The sequence below is a fragment of the Danio aesculapii genome, chromosome 14 (assembly GCF_903798145.1).
Source record: "Danio aesculapii chromosome 14, fDanAes4.1, whole genome shotgun sequence".
NCBI classification, from domain to species: domain Eukaryota; kingdom Metazoa; phylum Chordata; class Actinopteri; order Cypriniformes; family Danionidae; genus Danio; species Danio aesculapii.
In genome coordinates this window covers 42,852,649-42,869,790 of record NC_079448.1, presented here as the reverse complement: position 1 = coordinate 42,869,790, position 17,142 = coordinate 42,852,649, and the positions used below count along the sequence as shown (strand labels likewise).

The 17,142-nt window shown below is 33.3% G+C and overlaps 1 protein-coding gene across 1 annotated transcript in view; it reads left to right on the top strand.

Annotated features, from left to right (window-relative positions):
* Positions 1-17,142, top strand: part of elf1 (E74-like ETS transcription factor 1) — a 103,510-nt gene that overhangs the window by 71,456 nt on the left and 14,912 nt on the right. The window contains 1 exon segment of the mRNA XM_056471834.1: positions 3,554-3,938. Coding sequence (XP_056327809.1) covers positions 3,867-3,938 — 72 coding nt within the window. The 5' untranslated portion in view covers positions 3,554-3,866.

Genomic DNA, 17,142 nt, shown 5'->3' with positions numbered 1-17,142 from the left:
ACTTCAAATGTCACCTCCGAATGCCAAAGAGAAACTTTAGTTGCCACATGTTGAGGAAGAGGCTCCAGCTGCTACATACAGGGGTCTTGATGGTTTCATTTGTTTGACTTTCCAGCAACCCACACAGACCTGTTTTTTCTATTCTCTTTAACTGTCACCATTAAACCCTCATACCCACCCTGTCTACCCCAACCCCCCTACAGACACAATACAACCCGGTATGCACTTGTTGACACACACGCACTGTCCCTTCAAAGCAAACAAGCCCCACCCTGCCACAGAGGAGACATGGGTCGCTCGCCTGCCTATTTACAGCCCCCCACCCCCCATTCAGTGGTTGAGCCTAACCTCTTCTCCTCTCCCCACTGCACTCGTTTAATCTTTAACCAGACTGTGGCCCTTCCTGTTCCTCCTCTCCGCCTCAGGGCTGGGCAGAGGGTACTCTTTCTCTCAACGGCCTCTGATTCTTGTGTTTTCGGGTTTCTGTAGTCGAGCTGCATGGTGAGTGAAAGGATGTGGACTTTGGATTAAGGTGTGTTCTGGGAGCTTCTGCTCATGTGACTGATGATAACCCAACCTTGTTTACTGTACCACTTTGATCAGGCTGGGTGATCTCATATCCTGTGGCGATTCATGCCCCTCCCCCCTCCTCCACACCACCACTGAAGAGGTTCACTTATTATATCTGAACCGTGACGAATTAAAGTATGCCTTCATAATGATTGTAGACTGGCTGTCTTGTAGCTTAGTGATTTTATTTTGAGTGTGTGTGTGTGTGTGTTTTTTGCGAACAGAATTGTGTGAATGCTTATGTTACTGTAATGATACTAAAATGTCTACCTGATGCAAGAAAGTCAGTTATTTATATTTGAATATTATGTTCATTAACTGATTAAAATGTAAATAAATAATAAATAATGATAAATTAATTATCCAAAATAATATAAAGAAAGAGGGGAAGCATGGTGGCACAGTGGGTAGCACTATTGCCTCACTGCAAGAAGGTCGTTGGTTCAAGTCCTGGCTGGGTCAGTGGGCATTTCTGTGTGGAGTTTGCATGTTCACCCTATGCGGGTTTCCTCCAGGTGCTTCGGTTTCCCCCACAGTCCAAAGACATAGAGGAACTGAATAAGCTAAATTGGCGTTAGTGTATGCGAGTGTGTGCAATAGTGCGTGGGGGTTTTCCAGTCTTGGGTTGCAGCTAGAAGGGCATCCGCTGCATAAAACATGTGGTGGATAAGTTGGCGGTTCATTCCGCGGTGGCGACCCCAGATTAATAAAGGGACAAAGCCAAAAAGAAAATGAATGAATGAATATAAAGAAAGAGAAGGTGTTGGTGATTTAATACAATTGGTTACATAAATAAAAGCATTTCAAATCAATTTAATTAATAAAATGGAATAAAAATGATAAAAAACAATGGATTTAAATTATTCAAATATTAGTATAGTTATCATTACAATACAATACCATATCATTACAATGTATGTCTATCCATTTCTCAGTGAATATGGGGGATATATATTGGTGCATTTGAACAAAACAGATTTATTAAAGAAATATTTATTAAAAGAATATTTTAGTCACAAAACATCTTTACAAATGAAAGAGAATACATTTAAATTAATGCAAAAGATTGCAAAAAAAAAAAATAAATAAACTACAACATTTCAGCAAAATTGTAAATATTTTTGTTTCTCTTGATTTTTGCTATTTAAAAAAAAAAATTGTATTTAATATTTCCCCTAACATCTACATCTGGGCTACTAATTGTTTAACCGTTATAGTAAGTTATTTTGTTAGATTAGCTCCAGATTTGCCTCAGTACTAACTAAACTAATGTATATGCACAAATACAATATTGTAAAGCTTCCTATAGAACATATTAATTTCAATGAGAGATTTGTGTGTGTGTGGGAAGGGGGTACTCGAAAATGTTGAGGACTGTATATGTGTATGTATGTATATATAGTATAGAATCTTGTGATTTACTTTAATTGTTTTTTAATTCTATTTCTAACTGAAAATACTTTTACAGTTGACACTTTTTTTTTTACACTTTTTATTTACATTTTTAGAAGTCTATTGTAGGCCTGCATGATATTGGGGAAAAAATAGACACTGCATTTTAGGTTGTTCTGTAATTTATATTGAGTTGTTCACAAGATTACTATATTCGGAAAGAAATCTTATTTTTACATTGATTGGAACGATTTTTTTTACTCTACAATATAATACAAAATATATATATACAAAATAAAATAAGGGCCTCACAGCAAGATGGTTGCTGGTTCGAACCCTGGCTGGTTCAGTTGGCATTTCTGTGTGGAGTTTGCATGTTGTGTCCGTGTTCTTGTAGTTTTCCTCCGGATGCTCCAGTTTCCCCCACAGTCCAAAGACATGCACAAATGAATAAAAGAAATTGGCCATAGTGTATGAGTGTGAATGCAAGAGTGTATGGGTGTTTCCTAGTGTTGGGTTGCAGCTGGAAGGACATCTGCTGCGTAAAACATATGCTGGATAAGTTGGCGGTTCATTCCTCTGTGGCAACCCTCTGATTAATAAAGGGCCGAAAAGAAAATGAATGAATGAAAATAATACAGATGAAAACAATTGAGCAAAGACAAAACTGAAATTTGCGCTTGGATTTCAGTGGAGTCTAACAGTATTGAGGTACAGAAATGCAATAATATAAATAAATGTAAATAGACGCTTTATAGTCTTTATTGTATAAATAATTAAATGTAGTTAATCTTTGCTCGTGGTAAACCTTATAATGTCTTTTGTCCAATTGGCTTAAATTCAATTATAATTGCTTGACGTCCTGCTATGTGACTATTACAGATTCACATATTGTGATATCAATGCCAAAACCATATTTTGTGCAGCCCTAATGTATTGTATTAATAATGTAATAATATACTTTCAGAAATATATCCGTTAACTATGGTTTCTGTACAGCAATGTGTGTGACCAACTTGGACAATAAATAATTTCAAGCTTCTAAATTTGTCAACCAAGTCCATTTGTTAAACTTCTAACATCAAAAATGGTTAGAGATTAAGTTAGCAGAGATTAAGATCCCAGAATGCATTTGAAATTGTATTAAAATATAAGTGTCTTATAACTGACACTGATATTGTGGATCCCCAGAGAACAGAGAGAGATAGTGTGATGCACCAGTTGTATTGTTGTGATCGGCAGTCTGAGGCAGAGAAATTGAAGTGTGCCAGTGATGAATGTGTGTTTTTGGAAAGAAGCGTGTGTTTTCCAATTGCCCCCTTTTCATTCTGCTCAGCCAGACTTTCTTTGAGCCTTGACTGTGAGGTAGTTTTGGTGCTGTTTGGTGCCAAGCATGAGATCTCCCCAGCAGTGAGCGAACATTTCATAGAGTCAGAAAATTAGAGTCCCGACGGTCTCATTTCAGGCTCGTCCCAACCCTCTCTCTTTCTCTTTCACAGATGATGATGATGATGATGATGATGATGATGTGAAAGGCCATTTTGCTCAGATGCAATCCTCTAATGTTCCTTTTCCTGTTTCTTTCCTGAAGGTTTAGATGCCCCAGACACAGCTGGAGCGAGAAAACGCCTCCTCCATCACACGGCCGCCATCGCTCTGAGTCCTCTGCCATCCTGTCCGTCATCTGGAGGGGGAAAAAAGTCATCAGCTTGCAGGAGCAAAAAGGGGAGCTCTGTTTTTAACCTAACAGTGGCTCTCATTTTGTGAAAGCAGCAGACTAGCTTAGTGTTCGTGCCTCAGAGTGTGGTGTGGTGTGGAGCGAAGCGGTCCGGGGAGTGCGTGGAGGGGTAGGAACCCTCTGCCTGTGAGCCTGTGTCCTACCCTCTCTCTCTCCCAAAAACACCATGACCACTGTGGTCCAGGCCAACGAGCTTGTCTTTGAGTTCGCCAGCAATGGGATGGATGAAATCAATCAGGTACAGCACAATCACATTTGTTGTTTTCTCTCTTCATCACTGACTTATATTTGGGTGGCTGAAATGTTTATGTTCTTCCAGGCCAGGTTTCATAAAGGAGATTTAGCCTTTTTGGGGAGGTTGATGCTGGGCATGATGGGAAGGGAGGGAGGATGGTGGAAAATGAAGAGTGCATAGAGAGGGTTGAGAGATGACTGTGGGCTGCTGGCAGTGCTCAGATGGAAAGACTGAGATGTAGGATTCGCCAGGCAGTCTGAACTCTGTGTATTTGCATACTTTATAAGAAAACCATGTTGGGAGCATCAGGATAATCAATTATGTTACACACGGGACAAAAAATGTATTTTACTATTGTTTACTTATGCTAGTATTTTACATACTGATGTCTGAATTAGGTTTCATTTTATATAGTGCAAACTAGGGGTGTCAGAACAAAAAAAAAAATCATAATTTTTGCTTGATTTTGAAAAATGATCATTTAAAATGTTTTGCTAGGTTTGTTTTTGTGCTGGTATCTTGGCTGGTTTAGGCCTGGTTTTTTTAAGTAAGTCAGTAAGTAAGTAAATAAGTAAGTAAGTAGGTAAATAAGTAAGTAAATAAGTAAGTAAATGAGTAAATAAGTAGGTAAATAAGTAAGTAAATGAGTAAATAAGTAGGTAGATAAGTAAACAAGTAAATAATAAATAAGTAAATAAGTAGGTAAATAAGTAGATAAGTAAACAAGTAAATAAATAATAAATAAGTAAATAAGTAGGTAAATAAGTAGATAAGTAAACAAGTAAATAATAAATAAGTAAATAAGTAGGTAAATAAGTAGATAAGTAAACAAGTAAATAATAAATAAGTAAATAAGTAGGTAAATAAGTAGATAAGTAAACAAGTAAATAAATAATAAATAAGTAAATAAGTAGGTAAATAAGTAAATAATAAATAAGTAAATAAGTAGGTAAATAAGTAGATAAGTAAACAAGTAAATAATAAATAAGTAAATAAGTAGGTAAATAAGTAAACAAGTAAATAATAAATAAGTAAATAAGTAGGTAAATAAGTAGATAAGTAAACAAGTAAATAAATAAATAAATAAGTAAATAAGTTAATAAATTAGTAAGTAAATAAGTCAATAAATAAGTAAATAAGTAAGCAAATATGTAAATAAGCTATTAAGTAAGTAAATAAGAAACTAAAACTTGTAGCAGTCTGCTTTATTATATCATTTAAAAATTCCTCATTTATTTCTAAACTAAAAGTGAACATCATTGTGAACATCTTTATAAACATCATTGGATGATTGACTCATTCAGCAATGGACTCATTCAGCAGTGAAACATTGCAGTGTTTCTCCTTTCAGACAAAGAAAAAAAAATCCAAAACAGAAACAGAAAATTCTAATTCAAACTGCTTTTTTTTTGTATGGGAGTTTTGTGGTAGTCAGTTAGTGTGTATTTGTGGCATTATTCAACCATATCATTTAATTTCGGCTGCTTCCGATGCATTTTTTTGTTTTGCTTTTGGATTGGATAGATTGGATTGACCGTTGCTGAAATGAGCTGCTGTTTTTTAATCATCACATTGTCCATAGCTCCAAAAATGTCCATATTCATTGGCATTTTAGAGGCAAAGTTTAGTAAACCATGAAATGATGCAGCATCAAATGCTGATAGAGCTTTTTAAGAACTTTACTTCTCTGAGCACTTTTCTCATGTATTTGAGAATACATCTGGTTTGTAGGTCACTTTTCAAGTAAGTTTCAACTGAAAAGTCTTTACATTTCAAATGAAATACAGTCAGATTCAGTTCTTTCTTTTTGTTTTTAATGCTCACCATGGCTCCATTTATTTATAGTAAACTAAAAGATTATTAATATTTCAAATATATTTACATACACTACCGGTCAAAAGTTTGGGGTCAGTAGAATTTTTAAATGTTTTGAAATAAGCTTATCCTAATTAACAAAGCTGCATTTATTTAATCAAAAATACAGTACAAATTGTAAAATTGTGAAATATTATTCCACTATAAAATAACTATATTAAATGATAATTTAATAATTTATTCCAGTAATTTTAAAGATTAATTTTTAGCTTCATTACTCCAGTCATCAGAGTCACTTAATCGTTTAGAAATCACTCTAATATGTATTATTATTATTATTATTATTATTATTATTATTAATGGTAATAGTAATAAAAGCAATATCGACTGAAGTAATAATTTCATTTGAAACTACATACAATAAGAAAGCAGTTATTTAAAATTGTAATAAATATTTAGCAATTGAATTTTTTTACATGTAATAAATGCCGCCTTGATGAACAGAATAATCTTCTTTAAAAAAAACAAACTTTTGACCTGTAGTGTATATTAGTTGTGCTATGAACAATTCAACATCTGTCTTAAGTGATCCTTCAAAAACCATTCCAATATAGTGCTCAAGAAACATTTCTTAATATCTTGATTTCATCAGTTACATTTTTATATGAAAATATTTGGTGCTCTTTCATCTGATTTAATCTTTAATGATTAAATAAGTATTTATTTGAGAGTAATATTTTGTGGCATTATAAATATCTTTACTGACACTTTTATTGAATTTAGTGTATCTTTTCTGAATCAAAGTATTGCTTTTTTTACTGACCCTTTTTGAACTTAACAAAACGACCTATTTTTTTAATGCTTTTATTGACACATGCCATTGCAAATTCTTCTTTCAGTAATAAATGAAACCCGATTTCATATTTCTTTGAATAAATCAACATTTTGAATTGTGGCTTAACTATTTTTCACTCCACTGCATGTGCTTATGCCATGCTGTCGCGCTCATGTATTTTAGTTTGTTCTGTGTTCCGTCTGAGTTCAGATGACTTCTGAGTCCTGATCTTAATCTTAAGTGTGTGTTTGTGCAGTCCTGTGCATGAATCAAGTGTGACAGGTCTTCTGTCCTAACCCATGCCTTTTTACTCACAAACTGAAAGAGAACTGAAAACCAGATTCAGGCCCAACCTGCCCAACTTGTTGCAATTTAGAAGAAGAGTGGCGTTCCTCCCAGAAATCTATTATTGTTTTAAAAATGACACTAGCTTCTCAGTCACTCCCTAAATCCCCCCACTCTATCGCCAAACCATCAGAAATACACTCCAGCAGTCACCCCACAGTCTCAGATGTCTTCTGCCGCCCACGACTAACAATAGAAATACTTTTACAGAGACCAGCCTCACCGCTTCTCACAGTGTCTGTTGGCTTTTCCATGCACAAGTGCAGTGAAATGCATCTATCTGCTTCTCTGGATCATAATGATTAGCCATGCTGGACTTTGCAGAGTCAATAATTAGCCTGTAAGTCAAGTCGTCTTGTAATGGGAGTGAAATGATATTAAGCCGCCGTGTCGGAGTTCAGCTTCTGCATGCAACAGCAGTTGTGCATTAGATTTAGATCTACACAGTCATCCTACTCCCTTTATCTTATTAACAAGACAACATCATGTGTTATAACCTGCTAAAGGTTAAAGCAACGAAGAAAAAAACTGGCAAAACTAGATTATTTACACATTACCTCAGTTTTAATATGCATGTAAACACACTTACCAACATTCTGACAGCTTATTCATTGTCTGCTTGTCTCATGTGCAGGCCTGTTGATGTCAAAACAAAAGAACTTCTTATGTAAACAAGGGTTTTGTGCATCGTCAGGACTCTCTTGCAATTTCAATCTGGAAATTTTGCATTATTTGTTGGGTTGTATAAAATAGGGATGCACCTATTGCATATTTATGCACCGACTATAAGTATAGGTGTCATAAACGCGAGGTCAGTGATAACTTGAGATCAGTGTTTGTAATATTTTAATAAACCTTTAATTCCACTAGTAATTAGATCAAATACAGGATGCTAAACCTGCTCGTCATGGGTTTTTTAACTCGAAACATGTGATTATCTCTGTTTTAAAATGATTTCAGGGGGTAACAGTGGATTGGGATATTCCAAACATAGAAATCCTATATCAGTCGGCTTAAGCTGGACTTTTCAGTGTTTACTAAACCAATAGAGTCATTTAGTGTGTAACAAAGGAGAGCTTGTTTACTGTAATTAATCATACATCTCATCTCTGCTTGACAGTTTATAACACAGCCACACTTCGTGCACCTGCTCCAACATTAGTGGAGAATTTTTACATGCAAATTTACACACCTGTTTGGGACTTTTCGAAAGATGTTTTTATTAAATGGATATGTGAATTATGCGATGGAGCAAGGACACATAACATAACTCAAAAGAGATAGTAAAGATATTTACAGTGTTATGAACAGATTGGGTCACACTTTATATTAAGGCCTTAACTGCTATGTGCTTACTACAAAATATAAATACAAAGTGCTTTCTGTGTCCATAATGTATTGCAGAACACTTGTGGTGGGATATAGGGTAAGTTAGGGAAAGGTTTGCTGGTACATGTAGGTTTAAGGGTGGGTTAAGGTGTAAGGGATGGATCAACAGTGTAAATAGAAATGTATTACAGAAATTCAGATTTAATCAAGCACACTGTAAAACTTTCAAGTCTAGACAACAAATATTTGTATGTTGCTATAACGTTATTTGATCAGGTTTTAACTAAATTAGGTTTTACAAAGTTTAACTTAATATTTTTAGTCAGTTTGATTGATGTACAGTAAATTGAGAAGATTAAAATTTGTTAATTTAATTCAACTAAATTTTAGGGGAGCAAGATTTTTTGTAAAACATGTATTTACACAATTGAAGTACAATGTAACAAAAAACCTAACCCTAACCCTAATTCCAGTGTAAGAACATATTAGTCATATTAGTCACTTAATACAAAGTGGGACCAAAGATTGATATAAATGATATCAAATTAATGCTTTTAGCATATAATACATGCTGGAGAAGCAGTTTTCCAAATTGACAGTGATAAGAAACATCAAATCACCATATTGGAAGGATAAAATGATGCTGAAGACTGGAATGGTGTTTTGGTTGGTTCCTTTTTTTTTTTTGACCATATTTTTTGCACAGATAATGCATTTTTAAGACACCTAAAAATTGTACCATCACCAACTTTTTCTTTGTTAGAACATTTAATCTGTTATCAAATTAAAATTGATCTTTTTTTGAATTATTGAATTATTTTTTCCAAGGGGCCACATTAGACCAATTCAGTTAATTTGTTTAAAAAAAATCTGTGAAACGGTTCAATAAACATTAATAATAGCTCTACAGTTTAAAAAATAATAAATTTTACACAAAATTTACTTCACAATATCAACTTCATAGAAATGCCACAGGGTTGCTTGTTTGATTGCTTCACCTTAGTTAATTTTCATTCATTCATTCATTCATTCATTCATTCATTCATTCATTCATTCATTCATTCATTCATTCAGTTTTTTGTTCAGTGAGAGAATTCTAGCCTGTGCACTGAAGTCAGGTTGAATGTGAGGTGGATATGTGATGTAATGATCATTACTGAGAGAGGATCTGTATCTGGATTTGTTAAATCGTTAATCTGAGGTAATTAGTCTGCCTTAATTACTGTGTAATTCCATACAAAGTGTGAAGCTGCCTGGTTGGTTCCTATCACATTCACTTGCCGGACTCTGAAATATTTGTATTTTTTTTGACTCTCGGTGCCTGGAAAACATGAGCGCACACACATACCGCATGTGCATCCCTTCCTATTTGAGTGCTGTACAGGCACGTCTCCATTTAAAATACCGAAACTGAGCATGCAAAAGACAATATATGTGAAAGTCCCCTTTTTAGTCAATATCAGACCTGCGCATTGCAAGGCCTTGTTTGTGGTTGAGTTTAAATTAAATAAATACTTAACGCGGGCCAATCAAAGAAGTCCAGCAGGCCACATGTAGCCCAGGGGCCGTAAAATGTCTAGGTCTTGTATAGAAGGTGCTCAGTGTCATTCTCACTACTAAACACCATTGTGGTAACAGATATAAAATTAAAGTAATGGAATAAACATTATTTATCAACTAAAAAGAGCCATGGTAATGTCAACAAAAAGCATAACAAGCGGAGTGACATGCAGGGAATTCTGGGAAAGTTCATGTATGATTATTCATCATACAAGTCAAAACAATTAATCCTCCTGTGAATTTTTTTCTTTAAACATTTCCCAAATTATGTTTAACAGAGCAAGGCATTTTTCACAGTATTTCCTATAATATTTTTTCTTCTGGAGAAAGTCTTATTTATTTTATTTCGGCTAGAATAAAAGCAGGTTTAAATTTTTTCAAAATCCATTTAAGGTCAATATTATTAGCCCATTAAGCAATATGTTTTTTCGATTGTCTGCAGAACAAACCACTGTTACACTATGACTTGCCTATTTACCCTAACTTAACCTAATTAACCTAGTTAAGTCATCATGGCAAAGATAAAAGAAATCAGTTATTATTATAAATTATATTAAAATTTGTTAAATTGAATTATTATAAATTAGTTATTAAAACTAGTATGCTAAGAAATGTCTTGATTTTTTTTTTAAACAAAAATTGGGGGAAAAATGTACAAGGGGGTAAAAATTCCAACATAGGCTAATTCTGAAAACATACCCTTATATACATTTCTGGAGATCGAATTATGTAGCCAGAGGAACGAAGGGCTGCTGTTCATCTTTAAAATGAACACTATGGGGCGGTATGACGCCATTCCTTTTCACGCTAACAGCTGACTGTTTACCTCCGTGTGAGCGGCTTTTCCACTGTTACCACTTTGTTCAGTGGCTCGCCGCGTACGTCTGAGGATTTCAGATGCAGAGTGGAGTTGACCGTAAAGACAGGATTCGAGTCTGATGAAGAACGGTTCCAGAAAAACACTATTGGTTGGGTTTAGGGAAGAGGGTGACTCGGGGATCGGTCGGTCAGTCAGTCAGTAAACAGCGGCCTCTGGTGGATTTATGTGAGAAGAGCAGGCGTGAATGGCACTCGTAAGAGAAATTTGATATCTCAATTAGTGTACACAGCGGCCTCTGATGGATTTGCGAAAACAAAGCTTGCAAAAAAACAGACCTTCTGGCATGTATTTGGCATTCTACAGAATGTAGATAGGTGCACGTAATCAGAATGAGCCTGGGTTAAAAAATTCAGGAGGGGTAATAATTCTGAATATTAAGGAAACTGTGTTAACCAGGTTACAGATTTTTACTTTAGCTTTTTTTCCAGTTTTTTTTACCTTTGAAATCACACCCATTTTTTTTTACAGTGTACCGTCAGCACAGAATCATCTCTGCATAAGTTCATCCACAGCATGTAAAAACAGCAGCTCTACAGCAGAGTCAGACTTACATAACTTGTCTTTGCTCATCTCTCCACATCGTGTATGACATTGCACAACTTTAGCGGTCAACAGACTTATTACTTATTGCTGAAAACCAGTCACTTCACACCTAGTTAATGCACGGGGATCCAGAATCTTGTGTCCGACATTGCAGGTGTGGGTCTTGTATTGCGTCAGTGGGTTTTACATCACAACTGGCATCTGGTAAAGCAGAAGAGAGTTTAACTGTGGAACATGCGCATGCTATCGGGTTTATGCACACATTATAGGAACACGGAACTCAAATATGCAAACAACTGATCTTTATCTGATGTTTCCCTTTTAAAAATGTGGTTGATTATTGAGAAAAAAAGGATGTAACAGGTTTATGGCAGTCTGTTGTGAAACTAAGCTTATATGCAGGTCGAAGATTATAAAAAGGTTTTCAAGCATCAAAAATAGTAAAATACAGGAATATACAATATACATTTTGATTCACAAGACCATTTGAGGGATGTAAACAAAAACAATGGTCCCGATGTACTTTCTGTTTTACATTTTTAATTTTTAAAGCTTCCAAGAATCCAAAAAGAGCAAAAAGAGCCACATATTTATAAATTATGTGGGCCAATAACATAAACACATTGAAATGGTCTATAGAGGCATTTAGTGAAATGATATTTTATATACCAAAAATTGCCAGTCATACTTACATTAATTGATATTTCAAGTAAATGCATTTATCAAATAGTAAATGCTGATAAAAATGAAGATAAACTGTTATCCAAATTGACAGTAATAAAAAATAAATGCTCAAATCACAATATTAGAATGATATCTGATGTGAAATACCAAAGAAAATCCAGTTTATATACCAAAAGTCTTATTTTAAGGACGAATCACTTACTGATGGATGAAAACTATTTAAGTATCACAATGCAGTCTCAAAATATTAATTATTGCCATTAAAATTGTCATACTTGCCATCCTCCAAACTACTTATTGTTTAACTATACAGTTCCCTGGGAAACTTGAATATTTTAACATAATGTGATCACTTATTCTTTAAGATATCATTTTTTGATGGAATAAAACTATTTAAATATCATAATCCAGACTCAAATTACTAATTATTGCCATCATACTTGCCATCCTCCAAACTACTTACAGTTTAACTATACAGTTCTCTGGGCCACTTAAATATTTTAATATAATGTAGTATGATCACTTATTCTTTAAGATATCATTTATTGACAAAACTATTTAAGTATTACAATGAAGACTCAAAATACTAATTATTGACATTAAAATCTTAATCTTTATACTTGTAATTTTTCTAACTACTTATTATATTTAAGTATACAGTCCTTTAGGACACTAGAATATTTTAACAATGTAGTATGATCACATATTCTTTAAGATATAATGGTAACACTATAATAACTACACACTATGAACCATTTATTACGCTTTAGTAAATAGTGAATTCATTATCTGTTAAGCTTTAACTCTACATTACATTAATAATAGATAGTGTATAAATACAGCTACAAATGAGGTATTCTTGACTTATAAGCATATCTATAATGTGCTTACTGATTGCACTTTCATACTTTAATGATTTATTCTTCATTACTAAATGAAGTATTGTATTATTTACAAACCAGTTATTTAAGCATAGTTGGTGGTTTTTTAAGATCATTCAGAATGAGTTAGTAAATGATTAATAAACAATTCAAATTAACATTTATAATTCTTATTATTCAGGCATATACTAATAGTTAATTTGTATGTTAATAAATGCTTTATTAACTCAACTTCATCCAGTTGTGTGACCTTAAGTGAGGACTATTTATGCTTTATGAATCCCTAATAAATGACAATTAAAGGGTGAGTTAAATTCTAAACAGGAAAAAAGAACATAAATGAGATTATAAATTTCTATTCGCTTAAAATAGATACACAAATTAAACTGTATCAAATGAAAAATAAATCTAAAATAAAATTATTGTACAGTTTAAACAATGCATCCTATTTTCTTGTTAAATTATTATGTTGTGTTTGCTTTATCTAATTTATGTCGTATTTTGACACTCCTGTTATTCGGCAATGTTTAAACTTTACAGTACTTTTACTTTTTAGATAAGATTGCAAAGATGTATTGTTAATTTGATACTAAGCCTTTATTTGTCATTTATAAGGGATTTATAAAGCATAAATAGTCCTCACTTTAGATTAGGTCACAAATCTGCATGAAGTTGTGTTAATAAAGCATTTATTAACATGCATAGTAAACATTACTATATGTCTGAATAATTAGATATATAAATGTTGATTTGAATAGTTTATTAATCATTTACTAACTTATTCTGAATTATCTTAAAAACCACCAACTACTCTTAAATACTAATGATTTGTAAGTAATGCAATACTTAATTTAGTAATGAACAATCAACCAGTCACAAATTATGAAAGTACAATCATTAAGTACATTATACATGTGGTTATAAGTCAATAATACAGCATTTGTAGCTGCAGTTATAAACTGCTTACTAATGTTTATTAATGTAGAGTTAATGCTTAACAAATAATGAATTCACTAGATGCTGATGCTTAATAAATGATTTATAGTGTGTAGTTATTATAAAGTGTTACCGATATAATTTATTGATGAAAAAAAAAAACTATTGAAGTATCACAATGTGTAAACAAAATACTTCACAAAATACTATATTAATTTCCATTAAAATCTTAATCTTCATGCTTGTCTTTCTTCAAACTTCTTACTATGTTTAACTATACAGTAATTCAGGACACTAGAATATTTTAACAATGTAGTATGATCAGATATTTGAATGATCAGAATAATTCAAGTTCATTTTACATAAATATATGTTATGCTGAATGAATATGAAACATTATTTCCCTTATATTATGGTATTATATTTAATTATTCACAAATAGTATTACTTTAATGCCAAAGTAGATGCTTTACTTGCGTGCTTATAATGTATGTAAATCGTCTTTTGGTAATAAACCAAACTGGGATCATATTTCTTCTAATACTTACTGCATTATTGCAGTGCATTTTGACTCCATTGCAATATGTTATAATCCCAGAGGCCTACCACGTCACAAGACGTTAATATTTGGTTAGATTCATGATGTCGGGTGACCAAAATTCAATGTCTAGCCAGCGTCTAAGGACAACATTATTTTGACGTCCAATAATGATGTTAAATGATGTTGATATTTGGTTGATTTTAGGTTGCGTTGGTAAGTGACCAAAATCCAACGTCGAGCCAACATCTTAAGCCAACATCACATTGACGTCAAATACTGAATTTATTGGTCAGGTATGGCAACCAAAATGCAACGTCTGATTGACGTCATAGTGGTAACGTCCACACAACGTCAAGCTGTAACATCATTAGATGTTAATATGTGGTTGTTTTTAGGTCGTGTTGGAAAGTGATCAAAATGCAAAGTGCAGTGGAGGTTTAAAGCAATATTTCACCCAAAAATTAAAATGCAATCACTATTTACTCACCCTCAAGTGATTTCAAACCTTTATGAGTTTGCTTTTATTTTGTTGAGCTCAAAAGAAGACATTTTGAGACATCCATAGTAAAAAAACAAACCATGACAGTCAATTGTTACCGGTTTCCAACATTTTTCAAAATATCTTATTTTGTGTTCAACTGAAGAAAGAAAGTCAAACAGGTTTGGAGCAAGCAAAGGTTGAGGAAATTATGACAGAATGTTCAGCTTTTGGTGATCTATCCCTTTAAGTGTGTGTGGACTTGCATGTTCTGCTTTTGCATTTACATGTTACGCAGTATGAGAGAGGCTATGTAAACCGATCACCAATGTTTTTTGCATAATTCTGATATCTGATGTCTGTAGTTTAGCAGTATGGCAGAACGAGAGAGAGAGAGAGAGAGAGACTGAAGAAATGCACAGAGCAAGACTATGGTTCCTGCTTACTCAGCAGTCAGGGCATGTGGGATTCAACTGTTAACCTAGTTAAAACTTTACTCTTAGTACACTTGATGAATGATGCACACTGAAATGTTGATTGGTGGTTTATGCCATCGTTCAAAGGTTTGGGGGCTGTAAGAATAAATTAGCATTTTTATTAAGTAAAGATGGATTAAATGTATAACAAATAGCATTTAAGACATTTAAAATACAACATGTGTGTGTGTGTGTGTGTGTGTGTATGTATGTGTGTATATATATATATATATATATATATATATATATATATATATATATATATATATATATATATATATATATATATATATATATATATATATTAATGCTGCATCACATTTTGTACAAACATAGTAAACAGCATAACTGTTTTAAAAGCTGAAAATTAGCAAATCAGCATATTAGAATGATTCCTGAAAGATCATGTGATTTTGAAGATGCTTAAAATGATGCTAAAGAGGCTAAAATGAGGCTAACGGTGCTAGAACGATGCTAATAATGCTAAAGATTGATGCTAAAAATGATGCTAATGATGCTGAAAAGTTATGCTAAAAACTATGCTAATTATGCCTAAAATGATGCTAATAATGCAAAAATGTGATGCATTCCATTATAATGGTGCTAAAATGATGCTAACATTATGCTAAAACCACTTGAGAATGTTCAGTACTGGATAGAATATTTGTGGATTGCAATATATCTCAATATTAGTCTATTACTGTATTTTGGATCAAATGAACAGGCTTGAGTAATATACAAAGCCCAAACATTTGAATAGCCATGTATATCCAGTAGCTAATTCATAATATAAAGCCTGATAAATGATTGAATCTGTTTATAGTAGTTTGGAGTTTGTATTGCACTGTGCCGAATGAATTAGTCTGGCCTTGTGCTGAGATTTAAAAAGCCAAACCCATCGAGTCTCTGGGGGAAAGCCATAACAACAGTAAATAGTCCAAGGATGATGGAACAAAAACAAAGAATCCTGCCAAAGGAAGATGTAAGATGGCTTATGTGTTTCACAATCCTGTTTCCAAAGTAATAACATGTCAAGCGTTCCTTTAGTGATCAGTGTTTTAGTGTGATTAGCTATAGTTAAGTATTGGTGTTTTGAGTCAGTGTGACTTTTTTTTTATTACTGAGAGCAACCAAAATGATTTATGTTGCGGCAGGCTTTTCTTGTTTCTTCACAGTTGTTGCACAACTGGAAATGTAATAAACGGCATTGTGCCGCCATCTAGCGGTTACTCAGTACATTCATAGTCATATTTTAATAAACAATTTAAATAAAACCTCGAAGAAAATAAGTAATAAATAATGTAGTCGTCAAATTGACCTTTCTTCTAAATAGTGTAGGAATTAATGTCATCACATTTGATCAGGCAGTGGTGTTTCTTGAACTGTTCCCTTTCTAAATACCATAGTAAATATCTGACTATTTTCATGTCACTAGTACTTTTTTAGATACTGTCCGTTTCATTAAATACTAGTACTTATTTGGTGGTTGTGATCCTTATTTTTGTTATTAGTAGCTTAATCTTCAGAATTCATATGCATTAAATACAGCTTTTTTTATTTTTTAGAAAGCTCATATGTATTTAGTAGATGTCAGTACTTACATCATTGTACTTATTCTATTATATTGGTACTAGTATCTAATAAAGAATTACTAGTATCTATTTAATAAGTGCTAGTATGTACTGAATAAGTAACGGTATCTAATAAATTACAACTAGTGTCTAAATAAGTAGTAAGTAAATAAGTACTAGTATATGTTTTAAAACAAAAAAGAACAAAGAAGGAGGTGGCACCGTGACTCAGTGGTTAGCACGGTTGCCTCACAGCAAGAAGGTCACTGGTTCAAGTCCCAGCTGGGCCAGTTGGCATTTCTGTGTCAGAAAGCCCCCCCTCCTTCCCCTCCC